General features: G+C 43.5%; 1 protein-coding gene across 2 annotated transcripts; it reads right to left on the reverse strand.

Annotated features, from left to right (window-relative positions):
• Positions 1–15,580: 15,580 nt before the first annotated feature.
• TXNDC2 (thioredoxin domain containing 2) lies at positions 15,581–19,382 on the reverse strand. 2 transcript variants are annotated; one of them, XM_086682451.1, is made up of 2 exons: positions 18,464–19,382; positions 15,581–18,126 (listed from the first exon to the last, which is right to left on the reverse strand). In XM_086682451.1, exons 1-2 carry the CDS (start codon positions 18,549–18,551, stop codon positions 16,556–16,558), a joined length of 1,659 nt encoding a protein of 552 aa, XP_086538577.1. In that variant the 5' UTR covers positions 18,552–19,382; the 3' UTR covers positions 15,581–16,555. The 2 variants fall into 2 exon arrangements, with proteins under 2 accessions (XP_086538577.1, XP_086538576.1); XM_086682450.1 differs by having other exon boundaries at positions 18,452–19,382.
• Between the last annotated feature and the right edge of the window lie 2,231 nt (positions 19,383–21,613).

Genomic DNA, 21,613 nt, shown 5'->3' on the forward strand with positions numbered 1-21,613 from the left:
ATCCCTGGGTCAGAGGCAAGAGGTGCAGCCTCAGAGAGCAGCTGCCCAGGTGGGGCAGGTCAGTCTTGCCCTGGAGTCACTCCTGGAGAGCCTCATCCAGAGCCTGCTTCTCCACCCCTCCCCCAAATTTTATAAGCACCTGCTTCCCTTCGATGTGTTCTTTCAGCTTAGGATGTTAGAGTATTGCAGTGAGGGAGGCAGCGGGGAAGCCAAGAATGGATCAAGAAGGAGGTCAACAGGATGGAAATCTGCTGAGTAGCAAGTGACTCCTGACTGAGTAACAAGGATGCTGCAGGTAAAACAGGAATGAAGCTGAGTCAGTGCACACAAAAACATGGGTCTAAAACAGAGAGACATCATAGAGACTGACCACTGACCAAAACAGGTACGAGGCCCGGAAGTATCACTGGGATGCAATGTCATGTAAGTGTGGATTAATTGGTGGTGCTTATTGTGGCATATTTGTCAGACATCCGTGAGAAATATAGATCCTCAAAGAAGGCAGATGGGAGTCTCCCCAGACAAAATCGAGGCTGGAAGAAGAGTTAGAAAAAGGACTTATCTTGGGGGTTTTTCTTTTTATAACCATTTAAAACAGTTAAGAGTGTGAGATTAATCATCTTTGTTTATGAAAAATCATTTGAAGACTACGCGTTTTCTCAGTTAATCTTTTCTACTGTAAAAGCAACATGTGTCATTGTAACAAATGACATAATCCACAAGCATATGGACAAAAAGTTTCTTCCTACACCTCCCAATTTCTATTCCACTTAGAGTAACCCGTTTAACTGCCTGAGCTGTGTTATCACTCTCTAACTTTATCCATACTTATACAAACATAGCCAGTTTGCTTTTTGGTGTGTGTGTGGTTTTTCTTTCTTTTTTTTTTTTTAACACGAATTCTAACATATTACCATACCATTGCTTTATTCACTTTGCAGTATATTGTTGATATCTGGCCAGGTCTTGGCATAGATCTAACTCAGTCTTTTTTTTTTTTTTAATTTTTTAACGTTTATTTATTTTTGAGACAGAGAGAGACAGAGCATGAACAGGGGAGGGGCAGAGAGAGAGGGAGACACAGAATCAGAAGCAGGCTCCAGGCTCTGAGCCATCAGCCCAGAGCCCGACGCAGGGCTCGAACTCACAGACCGCGAGATCCTGACCTGAGCTGAAGTCGGACGCTTAACCGACTGAGCCACCCAGGCGCCCCTCTAACTCAGTCTCTTAACAGCTAAATCCATAGAATAGATTACCCTACTATAGAACTCTTTGCTCCCTTATTGGTAAATATGTAAATTGATCTAGGCTTTTATCACAACCAACAGCACGCAATAAGCATCCTTGTTTGTGTATCTTTATCATAGAATGCTTTTATTTCCACAGGGAGATTTCCAGTTCTGGGATCACTGGATCAAAGATATTGTCTATTTCAATATATATCGCATACTTTTATCCAAAAGGCTGCAACAACTCACACCTCCATCAGGAACAGAGTGAGGATGTCTGTCTCCCCCATTGTCACCAGGCCCTAGTGTGGCTTTTAATGGGTTTTCTCCCATGAATACAGTTATTCTGGAAGGCAACCCAGCAAGAAGAAATTAAAAGATGCCTATGAACATAAAATCCACATCTGACACCTTGCCTGACTTCTCATAGTCTCTGAACACACACGCTTCTTTGTATAGCCTTAACAAAACCTAGAGTAGATGTGGGGTGAAAAACATAGATTTGGACATCAGACAGACTGGAATTCAGACTCCATCCCTGTCATACGATTAAATACTATGGCCTAATCTATCACATGGCAACAATACATCCCATATTCGATATTGGCTGTACATACTAGAAGGTATAATGTGTATAAAGTGCTTAGCATAGTGCTTGGCATTTAACGATTGTGACATGATTGTTCACAAAATTTGATATCTCCTTTGAAATATAAGCCATATATATGTATATTATTGGACATTTAAACCCACAACCAAATGTTATCTTCTTAATGAGAAACTTTATAAACCAGAAATAATTTCCTAGGGTATTCTGAAAATAATGAGGATTCTTTTTTTGTTTTCCTTTATTCCCGTTGCTGGTTGACGACTTGTTTTGGGCCAAGTCCTGTGGTATAGGGGAGGGCAGACACAAAGAAGACTAATACTTACTTTCAGTCCTGAAAAAGTTGATGGTCTAAATGGACTTAAGCATAATCCAATGCGTGATGGGCTTTAAGAGAAGGAATTGAAAGGGATTATGGAAGAATTGTCGGAAGTCATTCAATCCTTGAGAGTCGGGAAATGCGTTGCAGATATCTGGCCATTTCAAGATCGTGCCATTTTTTATACCCAGGTACATATAAACACACAGGCCCGCACTCATACACACACACTCACACTTAACTCACTCACCTTTCTGAGATTTTCTACTAGAGCACTTTATTTTCTCTGGAGGGTGTTTTGCAGTTTGTTGTTGTTGTGGGTGGTAGTGGTGGTGTTTTGTTGTTGTTGTTTACCTCCAAGAACAAAAAAATGTGATGTTCCTGGCAGCATTATTCACCATAGCCAAAAGCTGAAAGCAGCCGTGACGTCCAACAGATGCGTGGTTAAGCAAAACATGCTAGATACATACAAGACCATATTATTCAGCCTTAAAAAGGAAATTCTGGCACATGCTCCTATAGGAATGAAACTTGAAAGACATTATGCTAAGTGAAATAAGCCAGGAAGTGAATTAATTAAGCTAAGTGAAATAAGACAGGAAGTAGAATGGTGGTTTCTGGGGAGCAGGGGGGCGGGGAATGGGAATGGGGAGTTAGATTTTCATGGTTACAGAGTTTCTGTTCAGTTGTGGATGGATGGTGGTAATGGCAGCAAGATAGTGTGAATGCGCTTAATGCTGCTGAACTGTAAACTTAAAAATGGTTAACCTGGTAAATTCTATGTCAGATAACTTTTACCACAATAAAATGAAAGGCTAAAAACATTTTTGTTTAGCACAAATAGGTTGTTCATTTCACTCTGTAACAGTATTATTGCTATCTCCTTGCATTTCAGTAGCTTCTCTCGGGCTGTTTGTGTTTTGTTTGGTTTTGTTTTAATTTGTAGGGTTGGGTTTTGCTTTGGTTTTTGAGATGGGAGGGAGGGACAGACGGAGAGGGGAAGAGAGAGAGAGAATCCCAAGCAGGCTCTGCACTGTCAGTGTGGAGCCAGACATGGGCTGGAACTCACCAACCACAAGATCATGACCTGAACTGAAATCAAGAGTCTGACGTATAGGGGCGCCTGACTGGCTCAGTCAGTTAAGCGTCTGACTTCGGCTCAGGTCATGATCTCACAGTCCGTGGGTTCAAGCCCCGCGTCGGGCTCTGTGCTGAAAGCTCAGAACCTGGAGCCTGTTTCAGATTCTGTGTCTCCCTCTCTCTCCCCGCTTGTTCTCTCTCTCTCTCTCTCTCTCAAAAATAAAGTAAACATTAAAAAAAATTAAAGAGTCTGACTCTTAACCAACTGAGCCAAACAGGAGACCCTATCCTGGCCATTTTAAACAATAGCTTGGGGATGAGAACTCAGGCTTACTCAAAGCTGGATTCAATTTCTGACTGTCATTTATATGGGGATAATAAAACCATTTACCTCACAAGATTGTTGTGAAAATTAAATGAGACAATACTTGTATATACCTGTACACAATACCTGGCACGTGTAAGGGCTCAATAAATGTTACCATTATTGTTATTTACTTCATAATTGCTCATTCATAGGTAGGCATGAATGTCCATTTTTGACTCCTTTTTAAGAAATTATATAGCTTGGGATACCTCAGACCATACATTCATATGAAGAAGATAAAAATCAAGACACTGAATTGTTCCACTGGAAACTCAGTGGCAAACTTTGACAAATACTCACTTTCAGAAAAATTCCCCTTAGGCTTTTCTCATTGAGCTTTGATGCTGGTGCTGTCACATCAGTCTGGATTATATGCTATCGGCATAGTAAGGAAGCTCTTATTCGTTACATTAAAAATAGAAATATTAGTCTATTTGGGGATCACTTATTTTTATTGCAGAGATTTAGTAAAATCAGTGGTTTAAGCCAATGGGCCCAATGGAGGATGGGGACCCAGTGATGAAATAGATACCCAACCTGAGACCTAACCAGCTGCCAGTCAGGAAACTGAAAAGTTCAGTATAAATTCACTCTCCGCAACCATTGCTCCCATGAGGTGGAGAAAGGCTGGCAGGCATGGACTAAACAGGTCAGTCCAGAGGTGTGCCTGGACTCCACTGATTCATTCATTTGGACAGTTTGTGCCATGAAATGTGTAAGTCAAGTAGACAGCGCAATGTAATAGGGGAAGTGTTCTACACTGTAGGCATTCTAGGTACTGCCCTTAGCGCAATGTTCCTCGTACTTTACTTAGTAGCCATGGCCAATTTGTAGCATGTTTGAAAGAAGTCGAAGCCAAGCATGTAGATTTGATTTTATTTAGATACAATTGCATGGCCATGGAAACTTGTGGAAGACATTCATTGAGCTGCTTCCTCCCATTGGACATTCTGGTTAGAATTAAAAGGCTCTGAGAAATTTACCATAGCCTCAGTGGTTCACAAGATTTTACTTCCTTACAGGTGTGATAAAAATGCTCGGACCCTTGGAAAAACACAGACGTTGCCTTTTTTTTTTTTTTTTTTTCCACATTCTGTTTATCTCCTCTCTGCTCCCTTTATATGACTGATCCACCAGTGCTGGCACACGCGGGCAAAGAATAAGTCACCTAAACATCAGAGCTCTGACTCCAGACTTACAGCACCCATCCTCATTTCTGGCCAGTTTCACCTTACAGGGTTTCTTCAATACCCCTGCAATTGCACTCTGTGGTCAGGGACAAGAGTCAGCATCACAACCGACCCACCAGGCTGCCTCTGGCCCAGTTTCCTCACCCTCAGAGGGTGATTGGACACAACTCAAACAAATAAATCCAAGCACAAAGCACCTGGGATATATGATTCCTCCTATTTTAATCTGGTTGAAAAATCAGTAGAATCACAGATTTGGAAGAATTATAAAACTGAAGGATGGAAATGAAATCGAAATTCAGTTGCGAGCCATGGATTTAATGTGTATGAATTGTTCTTTACATTTCTATAGTTACACCTAAAGTGCAATCCAGATATTGTGTGGTTTATCACACATCAATCTTACCATCATGGTTCAGTTTCAGAAGAAATACATTACGCTGAAATTAGACTATGCTCACCAAGAAGACTTAGTCCCCATGCAATTTTAGAAAGGGCATATAAATTCCAAAATTGTTTGGCATTGTGGTAAACAATGCTCGGTCCTTGATTGTACGTTGGCTTTTATGAAACCATTGAGATGGAAGTGGCATGTCACCATAAATTATGTAAACCTTGAGTCAGAATAATTCTGTCTGTAAAGATTGTATTCTTGTTTTCTCTATTACAAATGGTCAGTGATTAACATGAGGTCTAGAATTTAACGTAGCCTCTGTGAGCAGAGACCTCAGTTTGTTCACTGCTGTATCTCCATCATCTGGAACAGGGCCTGGGATACAGAAGGCACTCAATATACATTTATTGTTTTCTAATTTTTCCTTGGAAATAATTTTAGGCTCACAGAAAAGCTGCAAAAAGAGTTCATCAAGTTCAACTTACACCTTGCCCTCCCTCAGCTCCCCCTAACATTAATATCTTACATAACCCTAGAACAATTACCAAAAACAGGAAAACAATATTGCTTCGATATTGTTGACTAGCCCATAGACCTTCTTGGAATTTCTCCAGTTTTCCCATTAATGTCTTCTGACTTGTCCAGGGTACAATTCAGGTCCCCATCTTGCGTTTAGCTGTGATCTCTCCCTCATCTCCTCCAAACTGGGACAATTCCTCAGTCTTTTTTGACTTTCATAACCTTGATATTTTTGAAGGGTATTGGCCAATTATTTTCCAATGCCCCACATTTGAGGTTTGTCTGATTTTTTTTCCTGATTGGGTTGAGGTTCTGCATTTTTAGCAAGGATACTGCAGTAGTGATAGCCAGCCCTTCTCAGTGCATTCAGTCAGATGTCCATAATGCCAGTTTATTCCTGGTTTTCACAACTTTGTTCATGTGGTTAAGGTGGTGTCTCCCAGGTTCCTCACTGGAAAGTTGCTATTTTTCCCTTTGTGATAAGTATCTTGTAAGAAGACACTTTGAGACACTGCAGACGCAGTTTCTAATCAAACTTTCACTCGCATATTTTAGCATCCATATGAGTCTTGCCTGGAACCAGCGACTATCTGTTTCCATCATTCCTTCCACATTTGCTCACTGGAATCTACTGGAAGGAACAACTGTCCCTTTCCTGTCATTTCTTTACTTATTCATCCACTTATTTTTCTAAGTATGGACCCATGGAAATTTATTTTATTATAACCCACTATTATCATCATTTATATTGTTGATCACCTTGTCCCACATTTGGCCAGTGGGGGCTCCTTCAGGATCATCATATATTTTCCCTGCTAAATCCCTGAAGGTCCTGATCTTGGGACCTTGGTTAGAAACCAAGATTGGCCCCTAGATGTGCTCATGCTACTGGAATGTCATTGCCTTCAGGTCCTTTCATGGACAAAGCTAGGAAATCCATATAGTTTCTATCTATCTATCTATCTATCTATCTATCTATCTATCTATCATCTATCATCTATCTATCTATCTACATCAAAAATGATGATCATACCGATGCCTTCCATCCCAATCTAACATCCCAGAGTTCGTTCTAGACTTCTTCCTCCTTATTTGCAACTTCTTTCATGTAAGATAGTAGGAGACCTAACTCTCATTATCCACAATAAATGTACTTACTTGCTCAATCCTCGAATGCACGTAGAGGAATCTCAGAATCGCTAACCCATACCTCTGTGAAAAACAGATTTACTGACTAGGGCAGGATATTTCTGTATAGTTCATATTGTCTTTTACTTTACAGTAAAAGTATACTTTATAGTATACAGTCAGCATACTGTTTTCCAAGGTTACTTACGTGTTTTTCTTTCTCACTTCCTTCACTATGGTTCTATTATTCACTATGATTGTATTATTCACTTATAATACACTTAAATTCATTTTTACTGTTTGTATTCCATTTTGCCTCTCCTCTTCACTTCAATTACTAATTTTGGGGTATGTGAAGCATAGATATGCTTCTTAGAGTCAAAAAATATTCTTTTTTTCGTCCTTTGGCATAAGGAGCAGATACATGTGTATTTTCTAATATAATCCTCACTTTTACTTGAAGGGCTAAATATTATATTCTTTTTCATACTTCGCTTTTTTCACATAGTATATCCTGGAAATCACTCCATATCAGTTCATAGAGAGCTTCCTTACTCTTTTTTACGGCTGCATAGTACTCCACAGGACAGATACTATCAACTGCTCTCCTTTGTATGAGTAGTTAGGCTGTTTCCGATATTTTGTGATAAGCAACCAAGGCTTCAGTGAACAACCTTATATATATATATATGTCTTTTCATATTGTTGGAGGTCTGGAATTTGACCTAAAAACTCAAATGAAATTTTTAGATCAAAGGTAATTCTATGTATAGTTTTAGATGTTGACAAATTCCCTTCCCTTTTGCTTTGTTTCCCCCCCTCCAAAGCTATGTGTTTCAAAGATTACTTCAAAACAAGCATATTTTTAATTCTCTGATTGATAGCCCCTGCTCCCAAACCTTTTCAAATCAAGTTAAGACTTGGGATGGGTAGATGAACCTGGACTTCTTGGCAACGGTTTTAGACCAACCTTGGACCCCACTGCTAGATCTCTTCATCTCCTTTCCCTGCAGTTTTTCTAATCTGTCCTTGCTGACCCCAAAGCCTTGCAGAGGGGAGACTACAGGACAAAAGCAAGAGAAGTACACCCTGGGATTCTCATCTCCACCGTGTTTTGTTTTTTTTTAAATTATCTTCTCTGAAGTGTGGCTGTAATACGACCACCTGTCTATTTTCACCTTGCACCCATATACTGAGCTAACCAATGCTGTGTAAACCAAGTTTGAGCTCTTTCCTCTTCTTGAGCTGGTTGTACAGAACCTCCGCATGGCCGCGGGTGTGAGCTGGTGGTGGGGCGCTGGGGCATCTACCACGAGTGGCGTGGAGTTTGGGCTCCCTGTTCGGACAATCTAATGGTACTCTTCTTCCTGCTTGGGCTCAGTCCCAGCGTATCACGTCCATCTCTCGTAATGAACTGCTGCAGGGCCCGTCCAGCTTTACGACGTGGTGGATCTGACAGAAATCTTTATGACAGCTCCTAAGGGGCAGTCCCAGGTGTATAGTCACCGGGTGTCCCAGTGACGCACTGGGATCTGTTTTTCAAAAAGTGTTGGAATATCTGCCGCAGGTGATAGGATCACGCCCCAGAACACCAGGGCTTGCCATCAGCTGTGTGACTGCCTCTTCTCCCACCACTGACACCTCCAACACCATAGACTCTGCTGGATCCTATGGGCCACGTGGCAAGGCTTGGGGCCCCACTCAGAGCTGGAGGCCTTTCTCCTGTGTCATCTGAGCCAGAGCAGTGTTCTTGATGTGGAGTGCGTTGCATCCAGAAGCCAGACAGACATAGCAGGCACTGTGCTTCTGCCTCGTGGTAGGGGATGCAAAAACAAGAATTTATCTTCTAATCCGGAGAACGTATCTCAGCGCCCATCTGATCACTGGACCCCTGGGAACTTTCCTGAATGACAGGTCCCTGAATTTCCAGCATCCTGTCAAGGCCTTCAGGACACTAGCTTTTCCTGCTGTCCTGCTCCATCACACGTCATCAATGTCATGGATCACTGTCATACAGGATGTCCAGGCACTTCCTATTTCTTCATATGGTGTTATAACGGAGGATGGAAAACTTCAAAACACCCTGGAACAGAACAGTCAGTGAATGTTGCTGCCTATTCCACCTGAATACAGGTTACTGTTGGGTTGTTGTTGTTTCCCCCCCCCCCCCCCAGAATGGAAAAGAACATATTTGCCAAATCCCTGGCCATATAATATGTACCCGAAGCCTTATTAATCTGCTTTGGCATCAATACTGCTTCTGTCCGGCAGCCTCAATGGAACTACAGCTTGGTTTGGCTTGTGGTGTTCTACCATCCGTTTTCTGCAGGTGCCAGACTGGCTCTTCAAATGAAGATGTGATAGGACAGACCACTACCCTGTATCTTTTCAGGCTTTAACACGGGCATGAATCTCTGTGATGCAATATTGCCCTGATTTACCGTTACGACCTGGGGAATGGGGGCAGTTTAATAGGTTCATTCCTAGTCTTACCCGGTGCAATGATTCTTACCCCACTGGTCAAGGACCCAAAATTGCCAATTTTCCCCCCATACATTAGTAAACTTTGTTCTGTCTTTTATCAAGGGATAATGAACTCCATTATGGGATTAAATATCTTGTATTTCAAATAGACCTTTTGGGACATGCATTCTATTACCTAATTTACAGTGAGATTGGTAAACATAATCTGGTTACAGTTTCTAAAAATTTCTTAAACAATATGATTTTAAGTTTCTGGTGCAGCCCAATGATCTACTTAGAAAAGACATAGTAAGTGTATTGCTAGGGTGGCACTCAAATGCTAAGATCCTGTACATTCTGACCATGTCTCTTGAAGTCGAGGTGACCCAACTCTGCATGTCTGCTCCATTCACCAGTGGTCGTCCCAGGTGATGGATGGCCTCCTCCACTCCACACACCCTCCACATGTCATCTCACCCGAGCCAATCTTGTCTCAATGCCCAGTAACCACATTTTGACTTTTATACCCACTGATCACCCCTATGGTTTGGGCAACTTCTATAGTCCCCTCCTGGTTTCTTGGGTCTCATTGTTAGTACTTCATTTTCAGCTGCGTAGGCATCTCTGCTGCCTGAGACGAGAGAGACCTCTACGCTCAGCCCTTGACCTTCAGGAACTCCCTATTCGCTTGCTGGTCAGCTCAAGCCCTATGCCTCCTGGAGAGGAGACATTTGGACATGTTTCACGTGAATTATTGAAAAGGCATTGAATCTCCATCCCAGGGGATAAACTAGAGTTATCAAGAGTGCGTATTTAAGCAAGTCAATATAGAAGAATCCTAAGAATTAAAAATCAATTTATTGATTTTAATTACAAACACAGGAGTTTTCCATTTCATGAACACCTCTAAGTAGGCTTCCCAGAGGACAGCCTATGGGCTCTGAATATTCCCTGCATTCAGAACAGTTTACCCATTGGCTATGAGTAGAGCTCATTACTGACATGTATACCTATCTTTCTGCCTTCAACATGAACACCAGTGGTAAACATGCATAGCATCTGAACCTCACATGATAAATCTCGGGTGTGTGTGTGTGTGTGTGTGTGTTTTAAGAACATATGAAAAAAAAATCAGTACACAGATGGGGCCTGTGGAGTATGAATGATGGCAGCTGGTACCCAACCTATACAACTACCAACTTTATTTTAGCATTTTTCTATGGATATGTATACATCTGAAACTTGCGATCCCGAATGGAGTAGAATTATAATTTGGATTTATAAATACTTTTTTAAAAACCTCAGATGCCAAAACAGAGATGAGTTGAAAGTAAGCATCTTTATCGTAGGAGTACTTTGGGGCTCACAGAAAGAGATCACATTTATTAGGGAAATGAACATAGGGAGATTAAGAAATCTGATTTAAGGGAAATCTTCTTTAAAGCCTTCCCAGGGAGGCAGCCAACCTCATCTGCCATTTCTAAACTAAGAATCATTAGCTAACTGGTGACTTCCTTCTGTATCTTCCTAAAGTCGGTGAAAGATATTGATCTCTGAGTCATTATGCTTGCATTTAGCTTTGCCTTTCAAACACCAAGGCATTGCGGCCTTCCTGGGGCACAGGAGAGAGAAGCAGTCCTTCTTTCCATCTTCCTCAAGCCCCACTAGTGCAGTGGCTCTCCAGAGGCCAGCGACCCATCGGGGGCATTTAGGGAAAACAGCAACAAAGACCTGCAGAACCGCTCTGTGCCCTTCTCCCTTCTTCCCCAAGCCAGATCTCCCTCTCCCTTGAAATCACCATCTCAGCCTAAGAGAAGATGACTCTCAACTTGCATGTGTAAAAGTAAGACACTTCTAACCGATGTGTGATAGAACAATCCTGTTTTCTTCCAGTGCTCGCAATTCACGTTTGTTCATTTCAGTCACTGCTTGTCTTTACCAACCTTAACATCCTCGTGTTTATCATTTTCTAATATCAGCCTTTTCGTTTTCAAGTAAGTTATCTTTTTCCCATCCTGGAATTTGCAAATCCTTACTTTCCCAAACCTTGAAGCTATAGCGTTGGGCTTTCTCTCTCTCCCTGCTATCTTGATCCCAACAATGGTCATTGTTGGCTCCAGGCAACTATTTTTACTGTGGGTGTTAAAGGATCTCCTGGCTAAAGTGCCACTATTCTTCGAAAATCTGAAGGTTCCTTCTGTACCTTTTGGCTTATTTTTTTCAGTTAATTTTTATCTCCATTGACTGTGCCATTCCGCGGTTCTCTTATACGAGCTGGGAAACTTCAAAATCTGCCAAAAATCACAAGAGAATTCTCTAGGCAACAGTATGGAAAAAGTCGTAAATATTTATTGAATGTGATTTATTTGAAATAAACATTTCTGCCTCAAAAAGGTACCCAAGTGTTGAGCACCCAAGGAGTATTTTATGTAGACCCTCCACCGTTAAATTGAATTGCTCACACTTAGAGAAAAAGAAAGTCCAAAAGCTTCACTCAGAAAAACGGACCCCAACACTGTCTTCTTTGCATCTTTCCGAGCATCTGCTGCGTAAGTGTTTTGTATTCTCTTTTGATTCATATTCCATATGACATCTTGGGCGAAACTCACATGTCATCGTTTGTCATTTGAGCAAGCCTCCAAGTTATTACTTAGTTCACAGAGTGGTCTTTAGTTCTTAAGGAAATCAGACTGGATTAAAATGAAGTGAGAAGGCATGTTTAAAAGGAATTTGATATGTGTATTTGATACGCCTTTTCTCATTGGGTTGAGTTTTTCATAGGAATCCATAAGTTGGGATAAGGGTGATTCTAACCGCATTTTTAGGGTAGCTCCCGGTCTAGTTGCAGTGGCACCAAATGTGACCCCATGATGTGGATATGCTTGTCTGGACAGCAAATCTTCCTTCCTTCCACTTGCCATGTAACCGGCTTAGCTCTTGTGGTTTCATGGCACTGTCCCTGTTCCAGGGGTACAGAGCGACCCAGGCCTGATCAGTCAGAGTACCCCATCCCCGCCAAATACACAGAATGGTTCAGGGATTCTCACATGACCCAGCCGATCAGAGAGAGTCTTTCCAGGGACATTTATTTGGAGTCATGAGGAAACAGACTCACTGTTCATCTGTGATTATGAGCCATGGAAGCAATCAATGATAAAACCCAAATGAGCAGCAGAATTGAGAGGTGGAAAACACCAGTGTCCTGATGATGTTGTTTGAACCTCCACATACCCCGGAAGTAGTTTGCCCCCCTTGGAATTTCCAGTTTCAAAACCCAACACACTCTCCATTTTTGCTGGAGCAGGTTTGAGTTGGGTCTCTGTCATTCACCAGCATAAAATGAAAATATCCCCCACGACCTCCTCAACCACTTAGGCACTTGATCTCCAAACAGAAGAACTTCTCAAGATTTAGTCTCTAAGACTGTAACGTAAAGCTGGGAAGGCCCAGGATGCTCAACTAGAACACGAAGCCTCAGGTTAAGTTCTGCATTTGAAGATGCTGCCTGAGTATCCTTGTCCTTGAGCCACATGCTTACTCCCTCTTATTTCAGTTCTTCCAGATTTTGTTTAAAAAATGTTTTAATGTTTATTTTTGAGAGAGAGAGAGAGACAGAGAGACAGAGCGTGAGCAGGGGAGGGGCAGAGAAAGAGGGAGACACAGAATCCGAAGCAGACTCCAGGCTTCTGAGCTATCAGCACAGAGCCCTATGCAGGGTTGGAACCCACGAACTGGGAGATCATGACCTGAGCTGAAGTCAAGCGCTTAATGGACTGAGCCACCCAGGCACCCCTAGAGTTAGTCTTAATAATCTTTACTGTTCTTGTTAGGACTATTGCCAGATACTTTATTTTCTGTCACTGTTGTAAAGGAGACCTTTTTCCATAATGATACCCAATCGCTTATCATTGAATCAAAAGGAAGCTTTTTTTTTTTTCTTTTGAAGATTACCCTGAATACTGCCACTTTGTTGAATTTTCTTACCAAACCAAACAGGTTTTCCACTGAATCTTGTTAGGGCTCTAGTTCGATTATCATCATTCGCAGCCAATACGATTATCTAGAATCTTCTTTCTCATTAGTAATGCTTCTTATTTCTCCTGCATGCTCAGTATTAGAGGTTATAACAATTGCTTGGCTCATTTTTTTAAAGCGCATGACTCTTAATTAGCAAAACAGAATGTCCATACTCAAGCTTTGTGCCAGAGAACATGACTTTGACCTGGTTACTGTTTAACTCTTATCCAAACAATCCAGAGAAATGGTGCTTAGGGTGGGTAGTTTGAAGGATGTGAATCGATTCTCTGGTAGTTTAGATTTTGTTCCTGGATCAAATTAGATTGTCCGAGAGCCTCACATTTGCTCCACATTGTGTTGGCCCCTCAGAGTTGTGCTTTGTCTTCCTCCCTTGATTTATATCAGGAATAGTATAAAACCACCTGAAAAATCTACCACGATTATTTTCAAGGGTTTTCTTTAGGTCATTGTCCATGCCATCACGTAGTAACCTAAATATATAGAAAGACACAGGATAGGGGCGCCTGGCTGGCTCAGTCGGTAGAGTATGCGACTCTTGACCTTGGGGTCGTGACCTTGAGCCCCTTGTTGGGTGTACAGACTACTTAAATAAAGAAAACTTTAAAAAAAGATTTTTTTTTAAAGAGAGACCTATGATTAAAAAAAAAAAAAAATTCAATACTACAGTCCCAGAAATGGCTGTTGGCGTAACTCACTAATGTTAGATTTGGGAGTCCTTGGTCCTCCAAACTACACGGTCTAAAGTGCTGTGGGGCTAAGTTGTACAAATGGGGCTCTGGTAGCAGAGGGATTGGATTAATTCACAAATGTCTTAGCAGATAAAGTTATATATGGAAAACAGGAACACATCTGAGAGAAATAAGTCAGAGGAAGGTCTCTCTACCAGAGGAAAAGAACAGATACATGGATCATTAGCAAAAGTCCATTTATATGAAAATCAAAAGCTGCATACTTCTACACCCTGAATCCCAAATCCTCTCATTGGAAAGTGGTTTATGATTACAGCTTTGGCTTTTAGGAGAGATTAGTACCAGAAATAACTATATGAGAATTATTTCCGAATTTATGATACAAAATGTTGTCGAGAACCTCATCCGGAGGTTCCCAGATAAAAGTGTTCATGCAAGAATTTCATTATGGGAAATCTTTGACTCCTTTTTCAAGTTCCAATGTTTTCTCCTTCGGGGCGCTGACATCTGGGTATCCCTGAGTTTCCCTTTCCTCACCCCTCCACGCGGCTAAGAAGCTCAGGACAAAATTTCCCACTCAAGCAGAACGAGCCTTCAGATGACATCTTACCCATCTTCCTGGTTTTAATTTCCTTACTAATTTGTTTGCTTTATCATTAAAGCTTTTTGTAGGTCATCCCAAATGTTTTTGGAAAAAAGGCCAGGTATGCATGGCATTTTGTTTCTATTGTTAGGGGTTTGTTTTTCAGGGCTCAGAGGAGTCTACTAGGTTGAGATACTAAGGGGGAGTGACTGGGGCAGCCCCCTCCTACAGTCAACTTAAGATAGGGATTGCCACCACAACTTCGTAAAGGAAGCCACCCAGGTTCCTCGCCAGAGGACCGGAGAATGCATGCCCCACCTAGGGGAGGCAATGCCACTCAGCCTCTAAGAGGAGGTTGGTTTCTTGAGGTAATGCAAACCCAGATTGCCAGGTTTTACAATTTTTCAGGAAAAGCTAGAATTCAAGATTTTAAAGGGAATTCTGGTTTTTGAAATGTTAACAACTAGTTCAAATTCTTTAAAACACTTTGGACCCGCAGAAGACAGGATAGGATGGTGGCCGATGAGGAATAAGGGTAAGAGGAGTTGTTCCTTGGTGGGTAGAAGTTTTGGTTATACAGGATGGATAAGTTCTAGAGATTTTCTGTACATCGTGCCTACAGTTAACAACACAGTATCGTGCATTTAAAAATCTGTTAAGAGGCTACTGGGGCGCCTTGGTGGCTCAGTCGGTTAAGCGTCAGACTTCAGCAGAGGTCATGATCTCACGGTTCATGGGTTCGAGCCCCGCGTCTGGCTCTGTGCTGACAGCTCAGAGCCTGGAGCCTGCTTCGGATTCTGTGTCTCCCTCTCTCTCTGACCCTCCCCCGTTCATGCTCTGTCTCTCTCTGTCTCAAAAATAAATAAACGTTAAAAAAAAATTTTTTTTAATTTGTTAAGAGGTTAGACCTCATATTATGTGCTCTTACCATCACCACCACCACCACAACAAAAAAGACGACATACAAGGAAACCTCTGGAAGCGATGGGTATGTTTATTATCTTGATTGTGGTAATATCATAAGTCCATGCATATGTCCAAACTCATCAAATCGTATACATTAAAAAGTTGCTAGTATAGGTGTACGTATCCCATACACATTTTTCTTTTGTAAACACAAAACTCTGGACCAAGCCACCATCTGTGACCCAGACCTGGGCCTTTGGGCTCTGAGACATCTGGGAGCAGGTTTTAGAAACCCAGTTACCAGGAGACAAAGAAATCTGCCACCGGGGAGCTGATGTCATAATGGCACTGAGGATCACCCTGACTTTGACCTGAGTAATAAAGTGCTCGGTCTGAGAAACCAGAAGCTTTGGGCTCGGTCGAGGTTTTTGTGGGCGTGATTAGTAGAAAAAGGCCTGCACTTGAGATCTGGGAAGCTAGCTTTGAGCTTGGCTGTGCCAGCCACGAATCCCACGCGGGCTGGGTGAAGCCATGGGATTTCCAGAGTCCTCCAGAGCACTCCCTGCACCCAGAGGAGGTTAGGTATGATCTGTGGATCTTTCAAATTCTGTATTTCCCAAAGTATCCTATCAGAAACCCCAAAAGATATGTGAGCATGAGAAAAGAAGTCTCCACTCATCTTTCAATCATGTACTTGTACCGAAGAACTGTCTAAATTTCCACTGTTGCCACAAACACCAAATGAGCTGGATTTCCAAGGGTGAGTTCCCAAACAAATCACAATACAAAAATACGAGACAGGTGGACTCCCAATCTCCACCAAAGGAAACTTTACTATCACCCTTTCCTACCAATGAAAACATGGTCACAGTAGGCTTCAGTGCTTTACCACTTTTCGAAAAGGTGGAGTTAATACTTAATAATTTATGAGCAGGGGGCCATTCAGACATACACTTTTGTTACGCCTCACCTTTTTTGGTAAATAAAAAAGCTATCACAAACTATCACGAGCCGACTGTCTACAATGCTTTCAGAATCCACAATTACTTTAACTCTGCAATGATCGCTTCGAGTTTTTCTGTAACGGCGCCGCAAAATTCGCCCACCTTTTCTGCTTTCTTATAAAACTGAAAGGTTGGGATGCACATGATCTCAAGGTCCTTCACCAGCTCATCACACTCATCAGCATCCACTTCCAGGAACACCACGTCCTCGTACTTGACAGACAAGGAATGGAAAAGGGGCTTGATGGTCCTGCAGGGCCCACACCACGTGGCTGAGAAGTCCACGGCCACCAGCCTCTCCCCAGCCTCCTTGAGCGCCAACTCGAAGTCCTCCTTGCTTAGGATCATCTTCACCAAGTCCACTTCCAGAAGCTCCATTGACCCTGATGCCTTCAGGACGTCTCCTTCTATGGGCGGGATGGCTTCTTTTGAGGACTTGGGGATATCACCTTCCTTAGGCTGGATGCTGTCTTCTGAGCAATTGGTGTCACCCTCTCTGGGCTGGATGCTGTCTTCTGAGCACTTGGTGTCACCCTCTCTGGGCAGGATGTTTTCTTCTGAGGACTTGGGGATGGGGATGTGTTTGGACAGGGTAGATTTCACTAATAGCTTGGGGCTGTTGATCTGTTTAGACAGGAAAGGTTTTGCTGAGAACTTAAGGGTGTTGGCCTCTTTGGGCAGAATGGATTTTGCTAAGAACTTGGGACTCTTGCCCTTCGTAGGCAGGATGGTTTTGGCTGGGGACATGGGGATGTTATCCTGCTTGGGTGGGATGTTTTTTTCTAAGGAAGTAGACATTCCATCCTCCTGCAGCAGGGTGGTTTTTTCTGAGGAACTGGGGGTGTCACCGTGCTCGGGTGCAATAATTTTTTCTGAAGAATTGGAGCTATCAGCCTGCTTGGGTGGGATCCTTTCTTCTGAGGGATTGGGGGTATCACTCTCCTTGGGTAGAATGACTTTTCCTGAAAAATTTGGGGTGTCAGTCTGCTTGGGTGGGATGCTTTTTGCTGGGGAATTGGGGATATCAGCCTGTTTGGGTGGGGTGATTTTGGTTGGGAAATTGAGGGCATTGCCATGCTGGGGCAGGATCATTTTTGCTGAAGAACTGGGGATACTGCCATGCTTGGGTTGGATGATTTTTGCTGAAAACCTGGGGGTGTCAACCTGCTTGGGTGAGATGGATTTTGCTGAGACACTTGGGATGTTAGCCTGTTTGGGTGGAATGGGTTTTGCTGAGGGATTGGAGATGCCAGCTTGCTTGAGCGGGATCATTTTTTCTGGAGAATTGCGGGTATCAGCCTGCCTGGGCAGGATCATTTTTGCTAAAGAATTGGGGATACTGCCCTGCTCGCGAGGGATGATTTTTGCTGAAAAACTGGGGGTGCCAGCCTGCTTGGGTTGCATGGTCATTGCTGAGAAATTGAAGATGTTACCGCCCTGTGCCGGTGGGAATATGACCTTGAGCTGTGGACCTTTGGATTGCTTTGCAGGCATGTGTTGTATGTTGTCGGCCTCCGAAGCCGAGGCCTTCTCCTGGATGTGTGCTGTGTCCAAGAATTCTGGGACCAGGGGAGTCACATGGTTGGACAGGCCCTGTAATAATGGACTTTCTGAACAAAAAAGTAAATAAGTAAAAATGCAAGAGAAGAAACAACAACAAAAATTCTTATCACGTACTCCAGGGAAGACCAATGCCATGGTTAGAGCCCACAAATGTAGTTTTGTGAATGACGCATCACTGTGAAAAATCACATTCAACAGAAGGCCAAGCGGCATGTGATTACGCGTATCTTTTGGTAGAGTTGTTTTTTTTTAAACTACAACTTTTCTCTGCTTCAATACTGCTGTCTGCTCCTTGAGCACGTAGGTCCCTAAGGTGACCTCCCCCCCCTGCCCCCGCACCCCTACCCCCCCCCCCCCCCCCCCCCGCCTTACCATTAGCATCACCTTGATCTGCTTCTTGTTTCTCTGGACTCATGTTCGGAACTTCCGGGGTTCCAGCTCTGTCACTTTCCACTTCCTGTTCCTTGTCCATATCCACTCAGACTTCACACGTGCCTCAGAGTGGAGACGAGGCTGTACCCTCCAACTTTCTCCAGCCTCTCCTGCCTGACATCATAATATGAGTAACGACTTGCATTCGGGTGGTACTCACGGCTGGCTTTCCCTCTTTGTACTCAGAGCAGTAGTATTCGAGAGTCTCGTGACAGCCTTGGTTATGGTGGCCGTGCCGTGTGTTAGGCTGTGCCCGGTGCCTGATGTGCATTCATAGGCATTATTTCCTATAACACAACAAACCACTGAGGTAAGTATCATTATGATCCCCGCCTTGCAAACAAGAATATTGAGCCCTGGAGAAGTTATGTAACTTGCTCAAGGTCACAAAGCCAGGAGATGGGCGGGTTCCAAGCCTGCTCCCTGAACGCTACGCTGAACTGTGCCGTTTGCCAAATCCCTGCCCAGCATGGTAACTCGAAACCACCTTTCCTACAACCTTCCTCTAGGACTCTCCGGCTCCAGCTGTCCCTTTCTGACTCACCCGCCCTAACCATCTAAGTGTTTCCTCCTAATCATGTTACCCTCCTCTGCAAAGTCCTGCCTGACCGTCAGGTGTTCGATTTGACTATTTGGAAGGGAGTAGATTATGACGCAGAGAAATTTCCTGAGAAGTGAAAACGTCACACCTTCCATCCCAATAGATGGGGAGCCAAGAGAACAGGTACATAGATGTGTTCAGAGGAAAGCTGACAGCAGAGGAGTATTTGCCTGGGCTCCATTGGGGAGGCCAGGAAACACCCACATTCACATGGACTCCTCATCGACATGGCAGCGTGGGTCACTGGCAGAGGGTGTCACTGGATTCTTGGGCCTGGCGCAGGCTCCTGGCCCCACAGCCTGCTGTACCCATGCCAGGGATCTGGAAATCCTGCACAGCCAGTGCTGGGGATGCGAGCGTCCCGCGAAGACCGGCAGACCTATAGGGGCCTCGAGGAAGAAGCGAGAAGCCACTATGAAGGGGGATTTGTGATGAGAGGGCAACGACTGGAGTGACAGGTTCAACCAGTGGGTGAGAGCACGGTGCCCCAACCCCTAGATGGGCCCGGTGGTCCTCAGCAGTCCTTAGTCGAGGCAGCAGGCCAGAGTAGCCACTTTACATGTAGAATCGGAGCCAGAGGGCCGGGCCACGACTGGGCTGCACGGCCCTGTGCACCCAGATATTGTGGAGAAAGGGGAGGAATTGGAAAGACTGAGCTGCTACCAGAATGAGAAAGCGTGCATCAGGCTGAAAGTCCACAAGCAGGCAGATTGAATTCCTGCCCCTCACTCCTCGAATCCCCATCGAGACAAGGCTTGTGGAGGAAGGAGATCCACTGTAGGACAATTTTATTTATTTTTTTTTTTTAATTTTTTTTCAACATTTACTTATTTTGGGGACAGAGAGAGACAGAGCATGAACGGGGGAGGGGCAGAGAGAGAGGGAGACACAGAATCGGAAACAGGCTCCAGGCTCCGAGCCATCAGCCCAGAGCCTGATGCGGGGCTCGAACTCACGGACCGCGAGATCGTGACCTGGCTGAAGTCGGACGCTTAACCGACTGCGCCACCCAGGCGCCCCATGTAGGACAATTTTAAAGCCATAGTATATTTGCACTTCTTCATGAAAGTGAGGAGATCTGTGACCATGGTACATTCATACTTGGGGTCCTGAGGACCTGAGCTGTGTTTTAGGTTTGGCAGAGTTGTTCGAATTATTTCTCCTCTTCAGTCTGAAATTCAGATGGATTCCAAGCAACCGGAAATATCAACGCCTCTGAATCATTTTCATTCAACTTGTCATAAAATGTATCTTTTTCCCTTAAAATGTATTTTCTCCTGGGGCGCCTGGGTGGCGCAGTCGGTTAAGCGTCCGACTTCAGCCAGGTCACGATCTCGCGGTCCGGGAGTTCGAGCCCCGCGTCAGGCTCTGGGCTGATGGCTCAGAGCCTGGAGCCTGTTTCCGATTCTGTGTCTCCCTCTCTCTCTGCCCCTCCCCCGTTCATGCTCTGTCTCTCTCTGTCCCAAAAATAAATTAAAAAAAGTAATAATAAAATAAAAAAATAAATAAAATAAAATGTATTTTCTCCTTTAGCACAAGCTGGCCCCCAAATTGCTCCTGAACCCTTATGTCAGTTGTGGTTCTGTGAGGGAAACAATAAATCAGCTATTCTAGGCATAGAAAGATTTATCTAATTATAACATAGCTGGAAAGGCTGCCTTTGGGCTAGATATTCTGGAATAATTCCTAGAAAAATGAGCAGGGCTGCAGACCTGGCCTGCCAGGGGGTGCGACCTTCATGATATCAGGAAGGCAGGAATCAGAAAGTTGCCACTAAAATGGTTGACCTCAAGAACTTTCTGTTCCAGCTGCCAACCAAGGGTGAGAGAGCCACCGCTCCAACTCCCTCTCAGCTCAAAACTAGGGCTGAACTAGAAAGCTAGGGCAGAGAGAGGACAAAGTTGCAAGATGATGGCTTCCTTCGCATGCGGGTCCATCTACTGGCGGAATCGGTTTTGTATCCAGAACCCTAGGGGAGGCCAAAAAATGTGGTCTTCAGATTTCCAGCCTCTGTAGTTCAGGGAGCCACACTAGAAGTTGGAATAAACACTGCATGGAAATTCATTTCTACCCCACGCTCGCAATGACGACACGACAGTCTAGTTTTTACACACTAGGCTGGCACAACTTTTTGGTTTTACAATTACAAAAATAACACATATTCATGATACAAACGTGAGGAAACACACGCATAAAAAAATAAGAATAAGATTGGCACTCACAGTGCCAACCTTCAAGGATCACCGTTATCAATACGGTGATGTATATTCTTGTCTTTCTTGGATTTATACTACCGTAATCCTTTTCATGGAAGAATATATTTTGAATCCTCTCTTTTGGATTTTGAACCTCCAGAACAGTGAGACATACATTTCTGTTGTTTAAGCCACCCAGTCAGTGGTATAACAGCCCTAGCAAACTAATATGGCAGCCATAGACATGGGCATGGCTGTGTCATAATAAAACTTTATTTACAAAAACAGGCAGGTGGCCAAAGGACA

The sequence above is a fragment of the Puma concolor genome, chromosome D3 (genome assembly GCF_028749965.1).
Source record: "Puma concolor isolate L17-30 chromosome D3, mPumCon1.1.hap2, whole genome shotgun sequence".
Taxonomy (NCBI): domain Eukaryota; kingdom Metazoa; phylum Chordata; class Mammalia; order Carnivora; family Felidae; genus Puma; species Puma concolor.

What these genes read in the sequence shown, in the direction of transcription:
- TXNDC2 (XM_086682450.1), bottom strand. Translation starts at nt 18,551, where the DNA reads ATGGACAAGGAACAGGAAGTGGAAAGTGACAGAGCTGGAACCCCGGAA. An exon ending in AGATCAAGGTGATGCTAATG is followed by an intron (nt 18,127 to 18,451) that starts GTAAGGCGGGGG and finishes TTTTTTGTTCAG; the next exon opens with AAAGTCCATTATTACAGGGC.